The 23,837-nt window shown below is 47.3% G+C and overlaps 1 protein-coding gene across 2 annotated transcripts in view; it reads right to left on the reverse strand.

The window, feature by feature from the left end:
• LIMK2 (LIM domain kinase 2) overlaps positions 1-23,672 on the reverse strand; it is a 30,724-nt gene extending 7,052 nt beyond the window's left edge. The window contains exons 1-11 of one of the 2 annotated variants that reach the window (XM_066331273.1): positions 23,631-23,672; positions 21,090-21,189; positions 8,484-8,619; positions 7,116-7,225; positions 6,702-6,890; positions 6,200-6,305; positions 4,675-4,871; positions 3,769-3,955; positions 1,299-1,385; positions 449-580; positions 125-181 (exon numbers count right to left, since the gene is read on the reverse strand). In XM_066331273.1, the coding sequence (XP_066187370.1) occupies positions 125-181; positions 449-580; positions 1,299-1,385; positions 3,769-3,955; positions 4,675-4,871; positions 6,200-6,305; positions 6,702-6,890; positions 7,116-7,225; positions 8,484-8,619; positions 21,090-21,189; positions 23,631-23,646 (1,317 nt within the window). In that variant the 5' untranslated portion in view covers positions 23,647-23,672. Of the gene's footprint in view, positions 1-124; positions 182-448; positions 581-1,298; positions 1,386-3,768; positions 3,956-4,674; positions 4,872-6,199; positions 6,306-6,701; positions 6,891-7,115; positions 7,226-8,483; positions 8,620-13,495; positions 13,764-21,089; positions 21,190-23,630 lie in introns of those variants that run through there. The other variant, XM_066331275.1, reaches the window with a different exon arrangement.
• Between the last annotated feature and the right edge of the window lie 165 nt (positions 23,673-23,837).

Below are 23,837 nucleotides of genomic sequence, written 5' to 3' on the forward strand. Positions count from 1 at the left end.
TACACACTCAACAACCCAATTCCAGTAGTCAGGCAGCCTCCACAGCCCCTCATACACCACCGTCCTGAAGCCACTAAGCCTGACACCAGAGTTTGCTCTGTTATGAAGTGACAGTCCAACTCACCATTCCAGAGGCAATCCCTTTGGCAAAGCTGACCTTCTGCTGCCAGGGGAATGGGTCCTGAAAGACAAAACCTCAATGGTCAGGGACCATCTGTCAGGGAGTGGTGACAGCAGTTCCTTCACAAGAGGGACTCTTACAGCAGTCAGAGACACATGATACAGCCCCAGAAAGAAAAGGCTTCCTGCCTCAAGCTCACCCCCAGCTACGAGGCAGCTTTACTACACAGCTCCAAAGAAGAAGACTAATAATGAGTACATAAGGCTGGCAGAACCATCAGCAGTGTCAGGCTGACTGAGTACAGGTCTCCCGGGTGTCCATACTCACTGCATTGCGGAGGAAGTCCTTCAGCGTGCCCCCTTCAATGTACTCAGTGAGGAGATTCAGCTTCTTGTCCTTGTACAGCACACCAATGAACTTCAGCACATTGGGGTGGTCCAGGCTGCGCATCACCTTCACCTGCAAGCAGACACATCCCACCCCAAAGAGTGAATGGAGCACGTCCTGACAGATCCATTCTGTGCTGAAAAGCACTGCAGTGCTCCAAGTCCTGTTCAGGGATCACACAGAACACTCAAACCCCAACCTTGAGGCAGTCAGTTAATTGTTGCCTCTTCATTTCCATAGTGTGCCATTAATCTGATCTTAGTCTTTAAGGAGAGCACCCTTGAGTTTGGCTCTTCAGAGTGAGAAACTGTCCAGGGCAGCTGTGCTCTGTGTGTCAGGGCCACAACAGCAGTATCAGGTGTTTAGGAGCTGCCTTTAAGCTAAATCTGACTTTGAAAAACATGGTAGGCAGCCACCACGAAAATAGTTTTGGTTAAATACAGCATGAGTCTTAAATATCTTACAAATATTGGCCTTCATCCTTTGTACTTATGCACAAGGCTCAAGGGATAAATCCTTTATGTGCTGCACAGCTCAATTTGCCTCTGACTGAAGCTGCTCTTATCACTGAAAAATTAATGAACTGGAGCTAAAGCAATGCCTATTGCCCAGTGTGAGTCACACTTCACTGCAGCAAACATTCAGCTCATGTCAGCTTTTCCCCATGCAATGTCTCCCTCCTCAGCACCTTCATTCCTGCCAGGTTGCTGGCAGGATCTCTCTCTCTGGAGAAGATGGGAGAGTTCCATTACACTACTGGCTCAGGAGCTTTTTGAAATCCTGCTCCTACCTCTGTCAGGAAAGTCTTCTGTGTTTCCTCATCACAACGAATCAGCTCCTTCATCACCATCACCTTTCCTGTTGCTTTGTGAGTCACCTGGAGGAAACAAAACCCACAACTACAGGCAAGGTTCAAGAATACACAACTCCAATGCTCCTGCAACTTCTGAAAAATTGTAACATTCCCCACCCTGCAGAGAACAGAGATGGGAGGAAATTCAGAGCCCAGGGATCTGCCAGAAACCGCGTGAAACTTCTCCTTTTGGAATTCACTGAAGATGCTGTATGTGAAACAGAAGCTACCTAAAGCTGACAGAGGATCATGCCAAGACCCAGAGCTGAAGGCTCCAGTTTGGGTTGACAGGGCTGAGTGTGCACACAGGCTACCAGAGCCTCCACACTGCTGCATGCCTCAAAGTTCCCTTGTGGAACACACTGTCCAGAGGGATGCTCACATTTTGTACACAGGCTTTACCAGCTACATTCTGCATCAGCAAAGGAATCAATGTTCACCTGCATCAGAAACCAAACCAAACAACCCAAAAAACTGCATTATAAATGCTTTGGTTTTATGGGGAATCTGAATCTCATCCACATGTAAGTGGAACTGGATTGCACAGGCTGTTCAGTTAAGGCAGGAAGCAGTTAATTTTACCTTGCTCCTTTGGAGCAGTGTGTCTCAACCTGCAAGGAATGTCCTAGAACAGTGGAAAATACAAAGAAATCCATCATAATAAAAAGGTAATAAATTTCCTGGCTCTTGACATGGAAAGCATTTCCAGTTCCTCAAGAACTGTTTGCCTGTCTCCAACTAGTTCCTGGCATTTTGCTGTATTATGGAGGTTTTTTGTAACCAGCTCAGGCTTGCTTGCATGGGGTGCAGGAGTGAGTAGAAAGAGTCCAAATTCCTATGCGCACATTTTCCTGGAAATCCTCTCCTCTTTGTTTGCTTAACTTGGACAGCTCTGGCTCCCTAAGATCTCCAGGGAATTAAACAACCACCTTGCCTCTCTGATCAGAAGAGAATTATGTGACCAGATACAGTACTTGCTGCATCACACCCAATCAATCTGAAGCCTAAGAAAAAGTTTGTTTTGTTGGTTTTTTTTTAAGGTAGGAGGCAAAAAAGTTCTTTAGAAAACCTCTAAAACTAAAATCCAGAACACATGACCCAGCTATAGTATTTAGGAAGCTTATGAGTTCTTGCAAACACCGTGACACACAGGTTCAGTTTGGAGCCATGGACATAACCAAGCTGACATAGGTGGAATGTGAGTGCATGGAATAACACAACAGAAACAAGAGTACAATATTCTTCTGCTTCTGTCTGAAATCAAGCATCCATACACAAGTAATGAGCCAGGGAACACTGCATGTTTCAGCCAGGGATATGAAAGCCAGGGACATCTAATATCCAATGATGAAGGGAAGTGAAGAGACAAAGGCAAGGCTAAGTGGAATTTTTAAGCTGACATACCAGCAAAACTGAAACAAGTGTCACATGAAACTCCACGGGGGCAAGTTTAACTCCCAGAGCATGCACCAGAACAGGATAGCCACGGGGTAATTTGAGCAGAAAAGAAATGCCTTTGTGCCAGTAACTGCTGGGACACAGATGAGAAAAGCATGCGGCAGAGCAAAGGTTCCACTTACCTGCACCTGTTATTTTTCTATGAGCAGAGGAGAAGAGAAATATGCTCATTAGTATGGAACAAGCATTGGGTTGGTAGTGCTGGCTCATCACCTCCCATGGAAGCATGAGATGAAGATGGTGCTGGACACCTCAAGTTTATACCAGTGTAAGGGGAGAAGTCCCATCCCATGGTGAGTGCAGTCTGAGGAGCTCACAGAACCTTAATGAGGCAAAGGAAGTTGTCCCTGATGCTGTCAGGAATGTTGGGATAGGAACTGCTGGAGTACCCTCAGTCAAGATCAGAGAGGTTAAATGTAAGAGAACTGCTATTGATTGAGATTAGAACTGTGAGAGTCATGCACAACCTGACCACTACCCCCACACTGACAAGCCATTTAGGCTGTGCCAGGGGTTCAGACTTGGTCACCACATCAGCCTAGCAAACCCCTGAACACGCCCCACTAAGGGTGGGTAAGAAATGCTGGTGAGCTGAATGAACCTCATCATAAGAAAGATGCTTGTAAGAGGAAGTGTAGCCTGTTCCCTGTTCTCCCCACCTCACCCAGGAGGCTGCTGTGACAGGCAGCCTGGAGTGCTAAATCTGACTCAGGAGATGAACATGTATGGCCAAGGTTGACATTCAAAGGGGACAAAGCCAAAACTATCTGCAGTCAGAGACACTTACGGTCAGGGAATGGAACAGAAATGGATCTCTGAGTAAACCAGGGAAGATCCAAGACTGATCATTATTGGCAAGGCAAAACCACCAAGATCGGGTGAAGGATGCCAAGACAGGCAGACATTGCTGGACTCAAAGTAATCGATGAATGTTTGAGGACCCCCTCACCTTGATGGCTTGTCCAAAAAACCCTTTTCCTAGAACTTCACCATGAATCAGGTCACAGGGCCGGAAGATCTGCTGGGAGCAGCTGGAAGAGGAGCGCAGGGATTCAGAGCGACTGATGTCACGGCTCAGGAGGAGAGGTTCCTTTGGAGAGCTGGGGCCAGGAGACTTGGAAATGCTGTTACTTCGCCTGGAAAACAAGGATGACAGGAAGCTCAGGGAAGCTACTGGGTAACCTGTGGTCCAGCATATCCCATCATTCACTGCTAAGGGACCAGTTTCTACTGTGCTCCAGTGCTTTTGCTGTCTCCAAAGCCAGGTGCTCTCCCAGCACTGTGAAAGCTCCTTATGAATCCAGAGCAGCTTCCAAGTCAAAGCTGCCTAACAACAACAATAACAACCACCTCTCCTGCACTGGCAGTCTGAGGTGGAGCTCTGAGAACAGGGGGAGGAAGCTGTGAAGACACATCACTTCCTACCTTTAAACAAAGTTCTGGTAAAAGACTAGATGAGCAGCTGAGTGCTCCACTCTTAGAAACACTTTTTCCCAAGTCCCAGGTCTCAGCCAGATTCCCCTTAAGGACATGTTCTTCCCCAGTCATCTAAGGCTGGCAAAAAGCTGACCTTTACATTTTCTGACTCTGAAACTTAGTGGCTTTTCTCTGTTAACAGCTGAGCTCCTTATTTTTATTAAGGAAAGTTTGTCATCCTGAAAGGGAATGGAGAGAGAGTATACCTCAACAGCAGAATCCAAAGCTCTCCATGACTTGGCCAGTGGTTTATACCATGGCCCACATCAGAGATAAGCCCTGTCCCCACAGTCACTGTGATCACAAGGCCTAAGCTGCCCAGCCAGGGAGCACAGGGCAAAGGCAGGACAGGAAAGGGGCAGTGCTTCCAAGTCTCTACCTGAGGGAGCGCCGTCGGAGTGTTCCTTCCAGGTTCTCCTTGATGTCCAGGGGAGACAGGGAGCGCGGGGACATGGGTGTCTTCATGTGGCTGGGCAGACGGGAGTCCAGGCGGAGCCTGTCCAAGCGCTGCGACACCGGGTCGTGCTCTATCAGCAGCTGAAGGGTCTGGCTGGTCCTGCGAATCAATTCCTCCACCTGAAATCAAACCAAAGGGCAGGATAAATGCAAATGACAGGAGACAGAGGAGACACAGGGAATGCCCCTCAGGAATCAGAGGAGAGAGTTCAGTGAGATCACTCCATAGTTGTGGTTTGGTTGTTTGCACCACAGCTGTCTACCAGACAAATCAGGCTGGCAACACAGAAGTTCCTTGTGCTATCCAATACTTCTTTCTGGTCAGCTACAAGTAACCTATATAAACAAGATGTGGACAGGCTGGAGAAAATCCAGAGAGGGGCCACAAAGATGACTGAAGACACAAAGATGACCGTGAAGCTGCCACGTGAGGAAAGGCTGAGATAACTGGGTGTGTTCAGCCTTGAGAAGAGAAGGTTTAGGGGAGACCTTATCACCATGTTCCAGTATTTAAAGAGCGGCTACAAAGAAGGAGACTCCCTTTTTACAAGGAGTTACATGGAAAATACAAAGGGTAACGGGTACAAATTAATCCTGGAAAGATTCCAGGTAGACACAAAGACAGTTTTTTACAAAAAACAATCAGCCCTTGGAATAATCTCCCCAGCAAAGTGGTGGATTCCCCAACACTGGACACATTTATATTTCAGCTGGACATAGTGCTCTAGATAGTGCTTTTGCCAAGAAAGATTGGACCAGATGATCCTTGAGGTGCTTTCCAGTCTGGTATTTTATGACTCTATTAAAATTTTTTCTTTTTCTGAGAAGTGTTCAAAAACTACACAAGTTTCCACCTCAAACAGTGCTGCAAAAAAACAGCTTTAAAAAAGCTACATGGAGATTTATCTGAGAGATGCCTTGTGCTCCTCATGTTTTCCTCAGCACCAAAAGTAAATAAAACCCTTGGGAAGTGAAGGTAATGGTGCTTCCCTTACACTCTGGCAGCATCACCTGATATCTGCAGAAAGCATCTACTTGTAAATACAGAGAGCAAATAGGGTTTTTGCAATGGGAAATGTCCCTAGGATCGGCTGGGCCCTTGTGTATTATCAGAGACTCCTAAAGAATCAGAAACGTGCACTTCACCAGCACTACATGGGAAAGTCTTCACAGCCTCTCTGTCCTCTGTCACAGCCCCAGACTTTCCTTATTACCTCCCTTCACGTTTGAATGCCACAAAATCAGGACTGAATCCTAACTGCATTTCCATCTGTTACATTTTCCTCTCCAGCTGGAAGGCAAAGCTTGCCCTCATGTTTATTCCTCCTGTCAGCAGGAGTACTGGCAGTGTACACACACTGTATGTAGGGTGGGAGAACAGTGTCAGGAAAGAGAAAAGATGTAGGAAGGTAGAGGAGAAGGAGCCTTCACAATAGAACTCTACCCACCTCCTCCACCTGTAGTGTACGAATGGGAGCTCCATTGATCTCCAGGATACGGTCTGCAGGGTGGATGGCATTTCGGACATCTGGGCTGATGTGCATCCTGTTAACTCTAAATATGGGAATTACAGTCTGTATGTGAAGTCGGTTTAGCCAGAATTATCAAAAATATGCTTAAAATATTGGTAGTTTGAAATAAAACAATGCTAATCTACCAACACAGGGAGCTACCATTAAACCAAGTGCTTAGGTCTGAGCTGGTTTGGAGAGAGCTTTTCATATCACCAGTGGTAAAATTTTAGGCCAAATGTTTTGTGTTCACTGATGGAGACAGCACTGAGAGATACAATTATCAGTTAAGGTTGTCACAAGACTGAAATGAAGACACAAACACAAACTGTTAGCCAACCTACGTCCCTGTAATGCCAAGATTCCCTCAGGACAACAGTGCTGAAGGATTTTAACAGCTCCCTCTGCACAGACATGTACAAAATCTGGTCATACTTACTCTTTCACCTGGACACCAGTGGCATAGCTGGAGCAGCCACCTTCAACAGACACAGAGAAGCCCCTCTTGCCATCCGTGGCTGCTGGCATGGAGATGAGGGTTAGTGTATAAGGCAGCTGCTCTCGCAGAGACTCAGTGGAGTGTTTCTCTATCATCGGTGTCAGCACAATCTGGTTATGGCATTTTCCACTGGAAGAAGTGAAGAAAGTCATCATAGCAATGTCCCATCCCTCCCTGCCAAACTCACACATCTGAGTTCTCTCACTGACCACAAGCCATAGTTTTAGCATTTACACCACTCCTTTCTCCCTCCCTCAAAAGCAGCTTCCTGGCATTCCTCAGAGCAGCATTGGGCTGAACCACTCTGAGCCAGCTGCACACGGCTTACACTCAGCAGGAAGCAGCTCCTCTTACCAGTAGAGAGTGGAATGTTGCACCAGTGCATAGGTGTCCCCGTCTTCGATGATCACTTTGCAGCTCATACAAGCAAAGCACTCGGGGTGATACTTGTATTCGCCAGCCACCTACAGACAGGAAAGGGAGTAGCTTAGGAGGGCCAAAACCCATCAGCAGATGCAGCTCCTGCTTTCCTCTCCAATTAACGCGTTCATACACATCCCCAAGGCAAATGGCAGTTTTTTACTGGAGAGTCACATTAGTCCATTCTGTCTTTCCTGAACCTCATCCATGGCACCTTGTTTGCAGAACTCCAAAACAAACACATCGACACTCTAAGCAAAACTCGTGTCCCAGGAACCACTGCTGTATTTGGCAGCTGCTCAACTATCAAAAATAGTTGATAGTCTGCTGCAGACTAGTAAACAAGGTATTAAACCTTCCTGTTCAGTTGCTCTTGGCAAGATAACTAATGTTACGCCTGAATTAATAAAGCTCAAAGGGCTTTTTTTTGGCAGACAGACAATGCACAAATTCAGGTATTTAACCAGCCAGCTGACAGAAAAAAAAGCGTGAACTGAGACAAAAAATACCTTTAAAGAATATTTTATTAATTGTTCTGTTTTTCTATTTTCCTTATGAGAACTTCCTTTAATGACATTATAACATAAAGGCTTTTGCAGGCAATAAGAAACTGCCTGCACATTTCTCAGTATTTCCTTTTCAGTTAGCAATCATATTACTGAGTACCATCCTGCTTTTTATTTAAGTTCTAAAAAAATAATGGTTTTGTTTAATTCCTGGCAATTTTAAAGTTTAAATATTTGCAAGGTTGTGGCAGGAGGGGAACATTTAGATGAGCCCATATTGTGCAGGAAAAATTTGGTGCATCAAAATAGTTGGGGCTAACACTGCTTCAAGACACCATCAGCCTGAAAAAGCACTCTGGCCACAACCCAGGTGGGACTTGGATGACAACCTTGCCACAGCCAGAACCTGCTGCTTCTCCTGAGCCAAGAGCTTTGACTCCACAGTGCAGTGGAAAATCACCCCTGGAGACACTGAGGCACTGTGCAGAAACTGAGCAATGTCCCCTGAATCACCTTTCTGCTCCTCAGGTCTGTACTTTTCAGCACCTGATTTGTTCATATGCTTCAGACCCCCACATCTCCCTCCTGTAACAGCTACCCACATTCAAAATTAATTTTTATCTAGAATCTGCCACACAAGCTTCATTTCTAATCTTTGATTAGAGATTAAAGTAACAAGGAGATTATTATCCTCAGTTTATTTGGTTATCTGAATAACAGATAACTCCCAGCTAAGTTGGAGGAGATGGAGGCAGGCACGTCCTACCCCCAGGCAGGAGTCCTTCAAAGTCCTTACCATCACAGGTCCAGTCATCAGCAGAGAGCAGCCATGGCAAGATTCCCCAAACTTCCCCCAGTAGTCTTTGTGACAGTACAGCTTCCCGTCTTTCTCATAGTACCAGTTAGTGAGGGGATCCTGGCATTCAGAGCACCTTGAAGGAAACAAAGGAACAAAGTTCCAGTTGGCAACAAGTCACAAATCAACGATCCTTTCCTGCATGAAGAACACAGTCAGCAGCAGCTCACCACCAGCTAGGTCTGCCAGTTATGGATGTACTAAACCCTTGCACTTCCCAGTGCTCTTTGATCTGAAAATTAGCACCAAACCCAAGGTTTGTAACACGAGGTGGATTCAACCAGTACGAAGAAAAAGAAGCTTCCAAAGTTTAAAACAAATCCCACACATTCAAACGCATCAGTAGATTTATACATTTTGCTCCTCTGCTTTCTCCCTCTTTCTGGATACAAGTTTCCAGCTGCAGAGCTGCCCAGCACAGCAAGAGCTCTGCTCTGTTTCTGTTTAGTGTTTCTATAGTATCCCTCCTGTACCAGGGCACTTGCCTCCTCAGCCAGTTTAGGAAGTGGGACAGAGAGGCAGGATACACTTCCCTTTGAAATACAAAGCCAGTTTTGCACCAACCTTTCTAGAAAGCTTGTCTTTTGTTCTGTAAGGAGGCCTCTCCCAAAAGGTAAACTGCAGCACTCTGCATTTGAGGGAGAGTTTTCAAAGCAGTTCTTCCCCTGAGCTCCATATACTTACTGCAGCCACCAATTAACTGTGATGAAATCCACCTCTTCCAGGCTATTGCTCTCCCTTCTGCTGATCACAGTGCATGAGAAAATAACCACAAGCAACCCACCAAAAAACCCCTAAATAAAACTAATTCTCTGATTTCGTTAAGAGAATCTCCAAATCCTTCACATATCTGTCAGCCTCTATTTCAACAAGAAATCATTATTAATCATCTATCTACATCTTTTCGAGATACAAACCTCCCCCTCAAAAAAAACTCAAGGAAAAAATGCAGCAATTCTCTGCAGATACTTTTTCAGCAAATCACAAGCAGAACCCAGGCTTGCTGAATACAAAATAATCCTGCCTCAGCAAGATGCTCTGGGCAAGGGAGTTTAACTTCAGCAGCATGGAGGTGTGACTTACTGGAAAGATAAGGCACAGACAGGAGTTGCATCAGTGAGGATTATTACATTAGCCCTGGGAAGCACGTTCTCAGACTTTAAAAGGAAAATAAGTCTGGCACAGGTCATTTCTGAGTGCAGAATCCAAAGCAGGTTAGTCACCAATAACTGGTTCAAAGAAACACCTTGAGGATCAATGGTGTCATTGGTACAATGTTTTCTCAAATCCGAGACTTTCTCCTATCCCCTACCCCAATGCTTGTCTCAGTTACTGCACAAGGGGGAACCACTGCAGTGGGGTGGGGGTTTAGGTGGGTGTCCCTCAGCACCCAGTGTGCTGGAGTCTGCTGGTGGCACTGGAGGAGCACTTTGTGCGTGCTCCCAGGGCTAAGATGAGAACTACAGCTGACTTCACCTCTCACAAGCTTCCTGAAAGCTTATTTGTGCCAAAGACATTCCTTGTAAACTCCAGCAGCTTGTAATGAGCATAATGATATGTGAGGCTGGTCATGCTCCAAGAGAGCACGGAGAGTTATTTGCTCCATCTCAAGAGACTGCAAAGCAACGAGGTAAAGCTGCTTGTAAGCAGCCTTTGGCTTTAGGGAAAAACACACCCCATGGAGTATTCAGTGCCATACCCTCCCCTCAGGAAGACTGCTCCTTAAAATGTATCTAGCTTCTGCAGTGTTTGTTCTCCCAGCTGAGGAGCATCAAGTCCTGTCCCCCCTCCAAGTGATGGGAAAGAACTCCAGCACATGCAGCAGACCCTGCCAATTTTGTGTGAAGCAGAGGGAACAGTAATTTAAGATTGCTGTACATGGTACATACATCACTAGAGCCCCAGCCTGGGGGCACTGTCACGGTTACACCCTGCTGCTGGTATGCAAGAGACCCAGAGGGCATCCCGGTGCATTCTGCCTTCAACCACTGGCCTTTGGCTTCCATTTCCAGTAAATACCCCGTGCTGAATGAGCAAATAGGTGAGTGGGAGGGAAAAAAGAGCAAGTGGAGACTAACAGCAAAGATTTCTATCACTTTGTGGCAGAAACATCTGGCTCAGCACGGGCAAATCGGATCCCTGAGACTTATCCAACTCCTCCATGCATGCCTGTACCAGTGTGTGTGCTCCAGAGTGATTACATCTTCAAACAGGGAGCTGTGACCAGACCTGCACTCGGGATGCAGACAGCAATGCTGGAGACTGCTTCACCGAGATTTCAGGACTTGACTTTCTATGTTCTCTCCACACAGGTGGGTCACTTACCTGTGCTTAAGCACATCACCTTCCCCTCCTCATCCCTCTTCAATTTCACCTTCAACCCCTTCCTTTTTCTCCCTAAGTAAACGTAAAACTTCTCCAAAAGCAATACAAACTGCAGTTCTGTTTAGGTGGGCTCCATGGGATCACGTGCATTTATCTTCCCTTTACCCTTCCCCTAGTACTAAATGGTTTGATTCAACCTTATAGCACTTAGCTAAGTTTGCTTCTATCCGGAAATAAGCACTGGTATCTAATTTGGAACACACCCCTAGCAAAATGAAGGTGAGGAGGTGGAGCCAGCAAGCAGTCACTTCTCTGCTATGTAATTAAACAAATCTGGGCAGGACAAGTTTGCAGCTTAAGGCTCAGAACCCCACCCTGGGCAATGAGGAACAGAGCAAGCAGCCCTGCAGAGGCTGGATGCTGGAATGGGTCTAACTGGCTGCTTTGTTAATCCCTGCCAGGAACAGGACACTGCAGCCCATGCTGCCCAGCAGGACCTTTGTTACTCACCATGCATTCTGGAACCTTGAAAAGCCTTAGATTTGGCAGGTGTGGGAAACTGGCTGACAGCACACAGGTATGGCTTTGATCCCTTCACCAAACGATAAAAGCATCACATGATTGTTCCACAAGGCTCTCATTGAAGAGATATGTCACAATTTTATCCCAGAAGATACAAGAGTTGCCATTTCTTCCTCTCCCGCCTCACTGGAGCTCTGCCCTTGCACCAAGGTTCACATCAGCTGAGACAGGAATACAATTACTCCTACAAGTATAAGGAAGCTAACCTTTGCCAGTCACCACAACCAAAAGAAAGGAGTATGCCATGCTCCTCTATCTTATATAGATTAGAAACCACTAATCTTCTCCTAGATTATTTGCTACTCTTATTACAGAGTAGCAAACCATGCTAATGGAGTTTCAGGGAGCACTGGTAACAGCCATACCTGACATGTTTCCTCTTGCTGCCCAGCCACCATTTTTAGAGCTGCAGAACCCTGCTCTGATTTTACAGACCAGACATTATAATCCTTCACTTCCCAGCTTTGGCTGTAAATTAATCTGCCTCCCACAGCCATCCTCCAGGAACCACAGGCAGCATCTCAGTGCAGAGTTCAGCCCTGATGCTCTCCAGCACAACAAGTGCAGAGAGAGCTCACAAATCACTGCTCCCTGGACTCCTGGTTTAGTGGGGGGTGGTGGGAGGATCAGGTCACAACAGGTAACCAGCCTAATTTCAGTTGAAAAGCAGCACTGGTGCCGGGTGGCATCTCTTTTATAGCTAAATGAAAGCCAATACCTTCGTGGAAGCAAAGACTCCTCTGGCAGTGAGGAGACAGATCCCTTGGAGAAGGGCTCATTAACAAAATGCCCCCCTCACACACGCTGTCAGGCCAGATCAGTTAACGCCAGACAGGCTCGGGGGGAGCCGTGGCTCCAATTCTGCAGGCAGGGCAGGGAGAGGACAGTCACACAGCCAGAGAGCTGCAGAATAAAGCATTACCCCAGCCTGTAACTCACCCAAAGGCTTACTCACCCGGGCTTAGCAGCAGTGTGTGCACTGGCTACGTAAGAGACACCAGACAAGGAGGAGCAGAGGCTAGAAAACAGACCACTAGAAAGACAGAGTGCTTAAGCTCTGACTATGCAAAACCATTTCCACACACACAGAAGGTGTATCTATGGCTTAGTGTAATACCCCACACATATTTCAAATAATGAGTGTCTGCTCACTTTCCTTCTTCTGAAAGCAACTGCTGTTTCAGAAAGTTGCCTAAAGAAGCTCAGCAACTGTGCAGCATTATCGACTCCTATCCTAGACTGTTTTACCAATTCCTCCCAAACCAGTACAAAAGTGTTTGCAGAACAGGATCAATAACAAGCAAATCCGAGCAGAGGGGATAGGAGGGAGACAATGAAAGTGCAAGCTGTGCCTTTCCCCATCCATCCACCTAATCAGCACATCAGTGTCAATCACCAGCCGGGCTGTGCTCAGCCCCACTGATTTCTCACTGTGGAGATGCAATGCAATCACAGTGTTGTTCTGGAACTATCACCCTTCTCAATTCTCATTTGTTCAATTGGACCAAAACCGATTAAAAGTTGAATTAACCAAAACATCGCAGAAGAATCCTTTCCATGTAAGGGAAGTGTGCTGCTCATCCCTAGCTACCTGCAAAGTGCCTGATTTCTTAAACAGGATTATGTGCTGCCTCGGTGCAGATTACATCACCTTCCTGAACTCCCACAGCAGCACCTCACCTCACCCAGTCACAAGGAGCTTTGGAAGAGAAGCAGCAGCAGCCACATTAATCTCATTCCTCTGCTGGTGAGCAAAGCACAGGGGCACAGGGTACAGTGGCACATCGAGTGCTCTCGGGAAGGGAGCCTCCCTGGCTGTGCACACACTGGAGCTGTTCCCTCTGACCAGGGAGCTGGGAAAGGACTGGCAATAGGAATCTCCCCTGACACCTCCCCAAAGCAATACGGGATCCCAGTTGGAGGCTCTTTTCGGTACACAAGCACAGGACCTCATTCTTCCAGCCTCACACACTGAGTGCCTGGAATGGCATCACAGGGGGAAAACCACACTCTGGAGGCCCACTGCTGACCTGTGCAAGACTTACCGAAAGGGATCCTTGGGAGCAAAGTAAGCTGGAGCAGACAAGTAACTTCCCATCTTCAACACTGGATAAACCGGATCAGCCACAAACTTGTCCAACTGCCTCTGAACAGCTCTGTTCTGCCAACATGGCAGCAGCCAGTGCTCATTTACTCTTGCGCTGATTCAGATACTTCACCTCCCTTTGAAGCTGCCCAAGGAATGCCAGGTCTCTCGGCTGCTCATTCCTTTTCAGACTTTTCCTGGCTCCCATTGCTGTAACCGTGCTCTCCTGTGCTCAGCAGCACTCGGGAAGGACAGGATCGCTGCTAACCTGGCTACTGGGACATGCTGCTGCTGTAGCTCCCCGAGCTCGGCTGCCGGCTGACTACGGGCAAGGTTTCCCTTCTCTGGTCCCACCCAAGGGTGGGAGGGGAGGAGGAGCCATGGCAGGCGGCTCCGGAGCCTCAACAGGCTCCGCTCCTTCACAGGGGTGGAGCCCTGACCCAAAGGGGGCTGCCTGTTTAGTGCTGAAAGAGAGCAGCTTCGGCCAAAGAATACAAGCACACACACGTGAAACTTGTCTTTGCAGCAGCCGCATGTTCTAATGCAGGAGTCAAAGACGGCAACGAGCCACATCTCCAAGTATATCAAATTAACTATATCCGTTCCTAAACCCTTCACAGTGAGTGGGGCTATCGTGCCTTCGCAGCACCTGTTCACCCTGCCGCAGGAGGTAACTCACACTGTGCTTCATCCACGGAAAAACTGCTTTCTTTCCAATAATGTTTTAAGACATCATTAGAATCCTTTCACTGAATCATCATGTCCTGAATGGAAGCTGAGAGGTATAAATGAGCACGGAGTACTCTCTCCAGCTCCAGCACATGGAGTTGTATCACTGTGCTTGTGTGAAGCCAAGCATGATCTCTAGTGACCTAATCAGCTAAAGCTGCTCGCAAGACACTCAAAAATGCAACAAACATATACTGCCGCCCATTTTTGTACAGTCAGCAAAGCCTGGCATGCCCGAACACAGCCTGAAAACCATGCTCTGTTCCAGAGGCAAGAGCACTCCAGTGTGCTTTTCCTGGAGATGCTCGTCTCAGCTGGCACACTGCTCCAGGGACGCTTGGGGCTGGAACAAGGCAGTCTTGGCTGCAGATTTGACAGCTGCTGTTCGCTGTTGAAGTATGCAGAAATCTAGGCAGCTTTTTGTGTTCTTTTTTTCTCCTTTTTAAACTTTTTTTTATTATTATTTTTTAATAAGAGGCCACCTTCCTGAAGGGAAAAAAACCCCTCTCTTTTCCCCATTCCGAGTAGTTGGTAAGCTCGGCTGTAGAAGTGCAGTGAAGCCTAGTGCTGCAGAGGCCGATGTGCTTGTCAGCTCCAGCACGGGTCTAATTCCTTCTGACATTTCACACAGCTCTACTGGAAGCGGCAACACGGTGAGTCTGTGTCTAGGAATGTGCTCTGGTCTCCCACAAGCTCTGTATGCTGCTGAAAAGGGGCCAGCGCTGGCAATCCGGCGCTTCCCTGGCCATCAGCACCTCCCCAGCACACACACCTCCAGGCAGCCCCAGCCCCTCCTGCCTCTAGCACCTACACACAAAAGCCTGTCCCCACAACCCTGCTGCCATGGGCTCAATGCCCTGCGAGGGGCATTCCACGTGACCTCATAAATCCCAACTCTTCAGACAAAACCTTTGAAGATTTGATCCACAGATGTGATAAGCAGCCAGCTAGTCTGTGAATGAAGCCAGCAGATAAAGCCGAACTTCAAAGTAATAAAAACCACCCAGACAGCTAAGCAACTAGGAAAGGATTTTTAAGACCTCCTTAAAGCCAAAGGACACATAGTCAAATGTCTATTTAAACAGGAAACTTCTTATCAAAATTATTTTATTTCTGCAGCAAGACCCAGCAGCAGCAGCCAGTAAGTTACTTCGGCTACACAGAAATGTCTTGTTACTTCTTGCTTTTTCTGTTGTCTTTATTACCTATTTGAGAACACAATGTCTCTGATAAAAGGGCTCTGGAAAAGGTGTTAATGTGTTCATATACTCTAGATCTGAATTCCTGCCAGAATGACTGTACTTCAAAAATGCTGATAACAGGTGTGTATGGGGGGGAGTGGGACCTTGTGCAATTTTACCGATACCATCTCTGGGGGCCAAAACGCGCAGGAGGAAATTTCTTTTTCACCAAGTAAAGTCAGACATCAGCAACTTCTCTCTTGGAAATGCTGACAGCATTTCCACTACAAACAGGTAGTCCTCATGGGGGGAGCTTTGTTCCTCATTGTGGTTTAGAACTGCACAGTAACTTTTGCCAGAAAGACTATAACTAACAAATGAAAAGGAACACATGAAAAACCTTGACAAGATGATATTTATCACTGAGTCTCAGCCAATTACAGATTTATCCCCACGGAAATGAAATCACACAGCTGTTGTGATATTCCAGTGATGAACACCTTGAGCCAGCTGGGGCTGGGCAGCCTCTGCACACTCTTTACCACACATCCCGTGCTGCATATCTGCAGACAGATGTATTGCTCAGCACATCCACCAGTCCTAAGATACACACTCATCCTGGCACAGACAGACACTTCGAGGTGTGTGGGACTGCGGGAAGAGGAATCTGCTCGATGCCTGAAGAGTTTGCAGCAAGCCTCTCCTTCAGCATGGGCGCAGCTTGGAGGCATTCCAAATACTTCAGTGCAATCCCAACTCCTCCTTGTATTTCCAAGGCACTTAACGTGTGACACGTGCTTTGCTGCTGTTGAAAGACAGGAGTCAGCTCCTGAAAGCAATACAGTCAGCTCCTGAGAGCAGCACCGTTTGGGTCTGCACGTACCTCCGAGAGCTCGTGTACACGGATCTGGAGTGAACTGAAACAAACAGCGCCGTGAAGCTCAGCTCCATCACCACATCTCACTCCTGAGCAGCAGCACAACTCCAGAACAACACCCTGATGCTCTCAGGACATCACCAAACACATCAGGAATGGGAGTTTTTATCCCCACCACACTCGCCTGATGGCTGCAGCTCTCCTGAGTGTGTGCAAACTGAGAAGCAAACCAAGGAAATTCAACCCACTGAAACTTCATAGCTCATACAGGGTTTGGGAAGCAGTGGCTTTCTGCTCTGTAAATGAGCAGATGTGACAGCAAGACTGGCACTTACACCACGGCATCCTCACTCCTTAACGTGCAAGAACTCCTCCTGTGAGGGAACTCCCCATGGAAGGATCCTGCCTCACTCCTGTGAAAGCCTACCACATTCTGAACTGTGTGAGTAATTCTAATTACCTTGATATAATAACGCTCGATAACAGTGCCCTAAAGGACAAGCTGCCAATTCAACCAAAGCAAAGTTTGCACTGGAATGCTCCATTCCTCCTTAAATATAAAGGCTGGTCATTGATGCCCTGTAGCTGATAGATCCCCCTGAGGAATTCGGCCACCTGCAAAGTGCTTCATTGTTCCTTTGAATGTGTAAACTCTTGGGTCACAGTGATCTGTGTGCCAATAGGCAACTATTTCTCCCTGAATCTGATAGTGAGCTCCTGAATTTCAATGCTGAAGAAGACACCACCACAGGAAGGTTCCCAGGAGTCTGCAGGATTAGTGAAGAGTTCTCACCTCTGAGGCCCCTATCATTAACTTTCTGTAACTGCCAGAAACTGGAGAGAGAGAAGAGATTTTTATCTTCCTGCTTCTACCTTAATTCAGCTGCCTTTTGTTACTACTGCTCTTTCTCCCAGCTCTCAAACTCAGCTGCTGTGTATGAACCTGCTCACAGGTGAAAAGCTAAAGGAAAATTCAAAGCACCAAACATCCCACAATTTAAATTCCTCCTAATACACATCTTTGCTTACATCTTCATTTGTCCTTCAAATCCTCTTCAATCATTTGTCCTTTGGGGAGGGAACTGCTTTTGGAAAATGAAGGCCTGTGCCAAAGAGATTGAATGACAGAAGTGATCTAAAGTCTAGAAAATCCAGTCTGGAGAAAAGGCAGAGTCAGCTAAGTGCAGGGCTTCTGTATGAGGGACTGATGGGAGACACAATCTGCTTCGTTCAGGGGAAGGTTATGTGCATAACAGAAGCAGGGAAAAAGCTTGTTTTTCATGAAAATGGCTAGAAGAAATGGATTTAAATTGCAACACGGGATTTCTGAAGATAGTGGGCAGAAGGCTCTAACCCTGAGGATAATGAAGTGCTACTAGACAGTCTGGGAGACCAAAATCCTACAGTCACTGGAGATTGTTTGATGACCAACTTCTTGATCACCCCTAAACCACAAAAATTACTTGCTTCAAATGTAAGTTGATAGATACACTAAAAACAGAAAAGAGATTTATAAAAATGCCTTCGGGAATCATCTTGTTTATCCTGCACCCCCAGACCAGGTTTAATTCTACATAGTCTTCATACAAGTTTGCCTGGCTTGTTTTCCCCTGCCCCCAAATGTAAAAAGAACCAAAGAGATTTACTGAGTTTTGCTGAGAAAAAAAATAAATCTGTAGCACAAAAAATACGGCATTCAGCAGAGAAAAACCACATCTTTATAAGATAATCAAATCACTAGAGCTGGGAAATTAGCTCAGTAGGCTGGAGTTTAGAGCACCCCCTTTATCCATGGATAAACTCCTGATGGTTTTTCAGCTTTTAATTAACTGGTTTGGGTATAAACTAAATGGTATATTTTAAATCTGTGACTGTAAAATCACCAGTAATCCATCACCCTCTGCTGCTTTTGAAGATATACTGTGAACATTTTTTCTGGCTTTGGCTTTTGGTTGAGATTTCTGCAGCAAGCCAGTGTTGCTTGGCTACTTAAATTAGGTTTATTTTATAGACCACAGAACTAGACATGCTGTTATTTCATGGTTAGGAAGGAACTGAGCCTCAGCTGTCCTCCTTCCTAAAAAGTGCTTAAGCACCCTGCTACAGTAGGAATTCCTGCCACCATTTCCAATGATTTTCCTCCTATGTTATCCATTTTCCACCTGGATGTAGTCTACAGGCTTGATCTGAAGTTGTGGTTTTCAAGTAATCAAAACTGGATTTTTAACAAATCCCATGTCCTTAAGGCAAAGCCATACAGCTATGTCTGGGTCTTCTCATTCCATCCTACTCCACTTCAAATACACAATGTCCCTACAGAAAGTAGGGACTGTCTTTAATTTCATTTGTCATTAACTGCAGAAAAACAAAACCAACAAGAAACACCAAAAATAAACACTGCTAATAATACTTTATTCAAAAGTATAACTCAAGCTGTTACCTTCTATTTTGCAATATGAAAAAACGTTGGACTGAAAAACAATAAAACCAGCAAGCTCTTGGTCAAAAAAAGCTTTTCCAATAATCCCCTGAGGAAAAAGTGATCCAGACCTAGGAAAAAGGCACCTTTTCACTTCTGTCTCTCCCTTTCTTGGTGTCATGTTTGAAGCTCTGTGCAGTGCACTTCCAAATCCAGTCAAACTGTGCAAAGCAGTGACCTTTGAGAGCGTGTGCTGTCTCAACAGAACTCAGAGGCACAAAAGCACATTCAGAGTTAATTCTCAACAGACACTGTGACAGAAGCATCTAAGAAACTTCCTCAGCCAGATCCAACCCATCAGATTCAAGCTTAAGGGACCAGCTGGCCAAAGAACAGTTTAAAATATCCAAGATCTACAAACAGGGATTTGCTCTATCCTCAAGCCACAGCAGAGAAAATGCAGGATTCAGAGATAAAAGCTCCTGCAGATGCAGTTTGAGGAAGGAGGGAAGCGACAAAAACTTAAATCCTCAGAGACGCTCATGTACGTCAGCTCCTGCCAGCGCCAAGCCTGACCAAGAATAAACAGGGCTAACAAGCCTGGAGCAGTGCCAAGCTGCATTAGAGAAATTATGTGCCAGGCCAGGGAGTCAGCTAATCCACAGGAAGACTGTAAAAAACACTCCACAAGAGCTGCCGGAACTCACAGCTCCCAGCTGCCAAAGCCTCCTACCCTCAGAGGCTTTTTAAAGTTTGTCTTTGGGATATCAGGCACAAGACTGCTGCTCAGCATGCTTTAGGGACAGCAGAAGAAAAGGAGGAACACGGGGCAAACTGGAAACTTGTTTTCATGTACAGTCCTACCCTGGAACTAGGACAAAGGGAAGGGCAGCTTCCTTTCCTGTAGGTCCCCACTGTTCCCTGAGCACAGCACCTCGGTGGGTGCTCGAGCTCACCAAAGGCACAGAGCACAAGTGGATCACTAAATGCAAAGAGTGACTACACAGCTCAGAGAAAGCTTGGTGTCATCACTTGTATAAAACAAACCAGCCCAGAAACAACAACCAAACTTCCATTATACAATATAACCTATGAAAACAAATTCTCTGTAAAGTGTCCCAAAGGCAGGATTTGCCTCCAGCTCAGTTGTTCCTCACCTCGACAGCCCCCAAAACAAGAAAAAACAAGACATTTGCCAATCAAGACCCACAAGAAATACATTCAGTGGCAAGAGGGACAGATTTCCCAGCACACACAGCTTGAGGTCTGGCTACTGGCACGATCTAGGAAAGCTCAACAACAGGATACTAGTCCTTCAGGGAGAAAAGAAAACCAGGATTAAGAAAAGCTGCTTCATTATAGCTAAACATGAACACTAAAACCAACAGAAATCCAAAATACTGGGATTTGTCATGATATCAAAGTATAATTGTGATTATTAATGTGTCACTGTAACAGCATTTTCCAAGTCAACTGAGCCTGCTCTGCTTTAGCAGCATGAGATGCTTTATTTTTTAAAATATACCAATAACCAAAATCCTCACTTCAACAAAGTTGGGGTATTTTGTTGGGGTTTTTCTTGTTCTTTAAACGAGGACTATAGATGCTTATTTTGGCACAGAAAACATTCCTCCAAAACCACACTTTGGCTTCCATTCCCCCTATTTTCTTTAACAGTACCCAAAACATTAGCCTTCCCATATCCAAGGCAACAAACAAGCCAATAGAAACCACAGGTACTCAACCCCTCTCAAAAATACAGACCCCTTCAGAAATGAGCTTCTGGAGCATGAAAATTGGACTGAGAATTCATGGAACATCAAAAAGAGGCATTGCTCCTGCCACCAGGAAAAAGCATGGCAGACATCACTTTTTGTCCTTGCTGACAGCTGAATTATCTAACAGATTTGATAAGTTTGTCTGTCCTAAGAGTCTGAAGAGGAGAGAAAGCAAAAGGCAAGATGTCTCTCTTCCCTCCTCTCTATCAGCACCCTGATAACAGCCTTGCACCTACCACACGTGGAAAAAGCAACAGGCTGTGCAAATTGCCTGGGCACTACTTTGGAATGCTGCAGAAGACAAACATGCAAGCCATGGCTTCTGCCACCAGCAGTAAATCAGAGCTTTTATTTGCACTTTATCTGCGTCCCGTTTGCGTCACCCAGCCGCGCTCTGCCAGGCCGTGTCAGCTGCTGCTGGGGCTGGGTGCTGTCCCTGAGGTACGGCACAGAGGAGCTGGAACAGCTCAGGCACACACATCACTGCAATTCCCAGCTCATGCTGAGCCTTCACCACCAGGTCCAGCCAGCGGAACACCACCAGGAGGGTTTAAAGGAGCTTCACCTACCGGAAACAGGAGATGTGCCAAGCTTCATTGACAGTCTTGTGGAGGCGCTGCCCAGCAGCAATGCTGTCCCCACATCCCAGGCATCTCCACACTTCTTCACCTGCAGGCAGCAAGACAGGACAAACAGCAACCAGTTTACACCAGAGAAAACAGAGATTGGTACAGCCTTCATAAAGAACAACCTTAAATGTAGTAACTGACAGGAAAGCCTTCCCACATGAAAAGCTGCAGGCAGTCCATAACCCCAGAGTGGGACCTCCCAAATCAAACTCTGATATCTTGTAGGTTTTTTTTTTTCCTCCAGATGTGACATCTGCTCCTTCACATTCTGCAGAAGAAAAAAATATGACTTTTCACATAAAACAGCTCAGTTACAGTTCTGTCAGGGCAGATATTTCAGGAAGCAACATGGTCTATTACAACAATCCAACAGAGAACCATGCTAGGCCAGGAAGCCACACTACTGCTTCCTCCACACCACTGACTCAGCACATAACGTTTGCTCTCATTTGTATAATTAACTGGATTTCCCAGAACTGAAAGAAAGGAAAGGCAAACTTTATTCAATAGAGAACAACTAGGCTACCAGGAAGGAATTACACTCTTGAATGAATATTCCCATAGAGACTGTACAGCCAACACCAGACTACTGTCAGACTTAGGAAGGGGGAGTGATGCTACTGGCCTATTGCCCTTCCAGAAAATACTTATAATAGTTATAATAGAGCTATAATAGTTTTTGCTAGAACTGCCAGAAAGCCCCAGAGAGAGCTGGTTACTTAGATGCAGGCAAGCTAGGAAAACAGAATGAAAGCTTGTGCACAAAAGAACATTTGGCACACAGATAAATGCTATCCAAAATCCCAAGGGCAGTGCAGGCATATTAAAGAGTCAGGAACCTTAGTTCAGCACAGGATGGCACAAGAAATGTGTCACAGAGCTGAGCAGATCCCAAACCTGTTTCTGCCTGCTACCAACAGTTTGCTTGCAGCAAGGCTGCATTAAAGAAGAAGGTGCATTTAGACAAGGAAAACCACAAACCACAGACTTCCCTTTTCCAAAGAATGGTCCAATTTGGTGGTTGCTTAGGCCAGTTGATACCCTGTTAAGTTCTTTGAAGCTACACAGAACAGAAGCCATCAGCCTTCCATGCACCTTTACCCCACTGTGTAGGTCAACGAGAACGTTTAAAATTAACCAAGGTGAAGATCTTGCACTTTTTACAGAAATAGCTATTTCAGGAAAAAACCATCTGCTGCTCAGGTACAAGCATCACTATTACCAGCAGTACCCAGAAAAGTCTCCATGCAGACTGTAACACTTGAAGGGTTCCTTCAAATGTGACCAGTGGTGTAGGTTGTTACTTCAGTTGCCAGCTGTGCATCAGCTAATCCAGAACATCAAGAACTCCACCTGAGCTGAGACCTGCACAGCAGAGTAAAGGTTGGGAGAACCTCGGAAAAACCTAACCCTACCCTTGTTGTCCTATAAAGCAAATGGCTTTTCAGCACACCCAACAGGCTTGGGAATAAAAGGCAAAGCTGCGTGTGCCTGTGCTTCCATTCACAGCCAGCGCTCTCCTCTCCGAGCAGGACAAGCCCTGGAAGTCAGCTGAACTTCTGAAATAGCTGCAGGCCAAAAACACCCGCATAACAAACATCCCTCCCGTTCAGAGTCACCGGCACAACACACACGTGTCAAAACGGTCCGTGGATCCTATCAGAGACATTGAAAGACCAGTGACCACAGCTGACTAAAAGCAGCAAATTACTCCCCGACCGTCTTACAGAATCTGACCCGTCAGCTTCAGAACTCCACGAAGCAGTCACCTACTCTCAGCTGTAGTGCTATATCTGTTTAAGCGTGCCCAGGAAGGCTGAATAGCTCACGAACGGAAACGAACAATCCTCAATCCAACAGAAATTGCTCCAGTATGCAGGAGAAAGGACGGAAATGAACAAAACAGAGCAGGAAACAGTGCGAGGGAAACGCGAACGGACATAATCCATGTAACAGGTCTGTCGAGTTCCCCAGGACGGGAGGAATGTGTGAGAGACCAGCGAGGAGCAGGCTCAGCGTCCCCGGCGGGCACCGGCCGAGCCTCGGGGTACCGCGGGCCCGGGACCACGGGGAGCGGCACCGGCCGGCCCCGCGCTGCGCGACCCCGTGCCGCCTGCGGCCGCCTCGGGCCGGGACACGCCGCATCTCCCACGGCCCTCCCGCGGATCTCATGGCACCGGGGCTGCGGAGACCCGCCGGGAGCCCCCGGGCCGCGCCTGTAGCCGCCAACCGGCGGTGCCACCCGCTGGAGGGAGCCGCGGGCCGGCTCCGGAACGCTCCCCAGCCGCGGGCTGACGGCCGCCCGGGGCGCGGGCTCAGGAGGCAGCGGCCCCGCCGAGCCCCGCGGGGGCCCCCCCGCCGCACCGCCGAAGCGCCAGCGGCCGCATAACGGGAGCCGCGGCCTCGCGTACGCGCGCCCGGCCCGCGGTGGCGGAGGGCGGCTCCTCCCGCGGGGGCGCGCCCGGCCCGGCCCCAGCTCACCTGGCAGCGCCTCCATCCCGCGCCCGCCGCCCGCCCGACGCCCGCCGCACCTGGGCCGTGCTCCCCGCGCCCCGCCCCCCGCCGCGGGCCAATCGGCGGCGCCCGCTCCGCGCCCGGCCAATCCCCGCGCCGCCCCGCCCCGCCCTTTCTGCGCCGCCGGCCAATGGCAGCGCCCCCGCCCGCAGCCCGACCCCGCCCCCGGTGCGG

Source organism: Sylvia atricapilla, chromosome 17 (assembly GCF_009819655.1).
Source record: "Sylvia atricapilla isolate bSylAtr1 chromosome 17, bSylAtr1.pri, whole genome shotgun sequence".
Lineage (NCBI taxonomy): Eukaryota > Metazoa > Chordata > Aves > Passeriformes > Sylviidae > Sylvia > Sylvia atricapilla.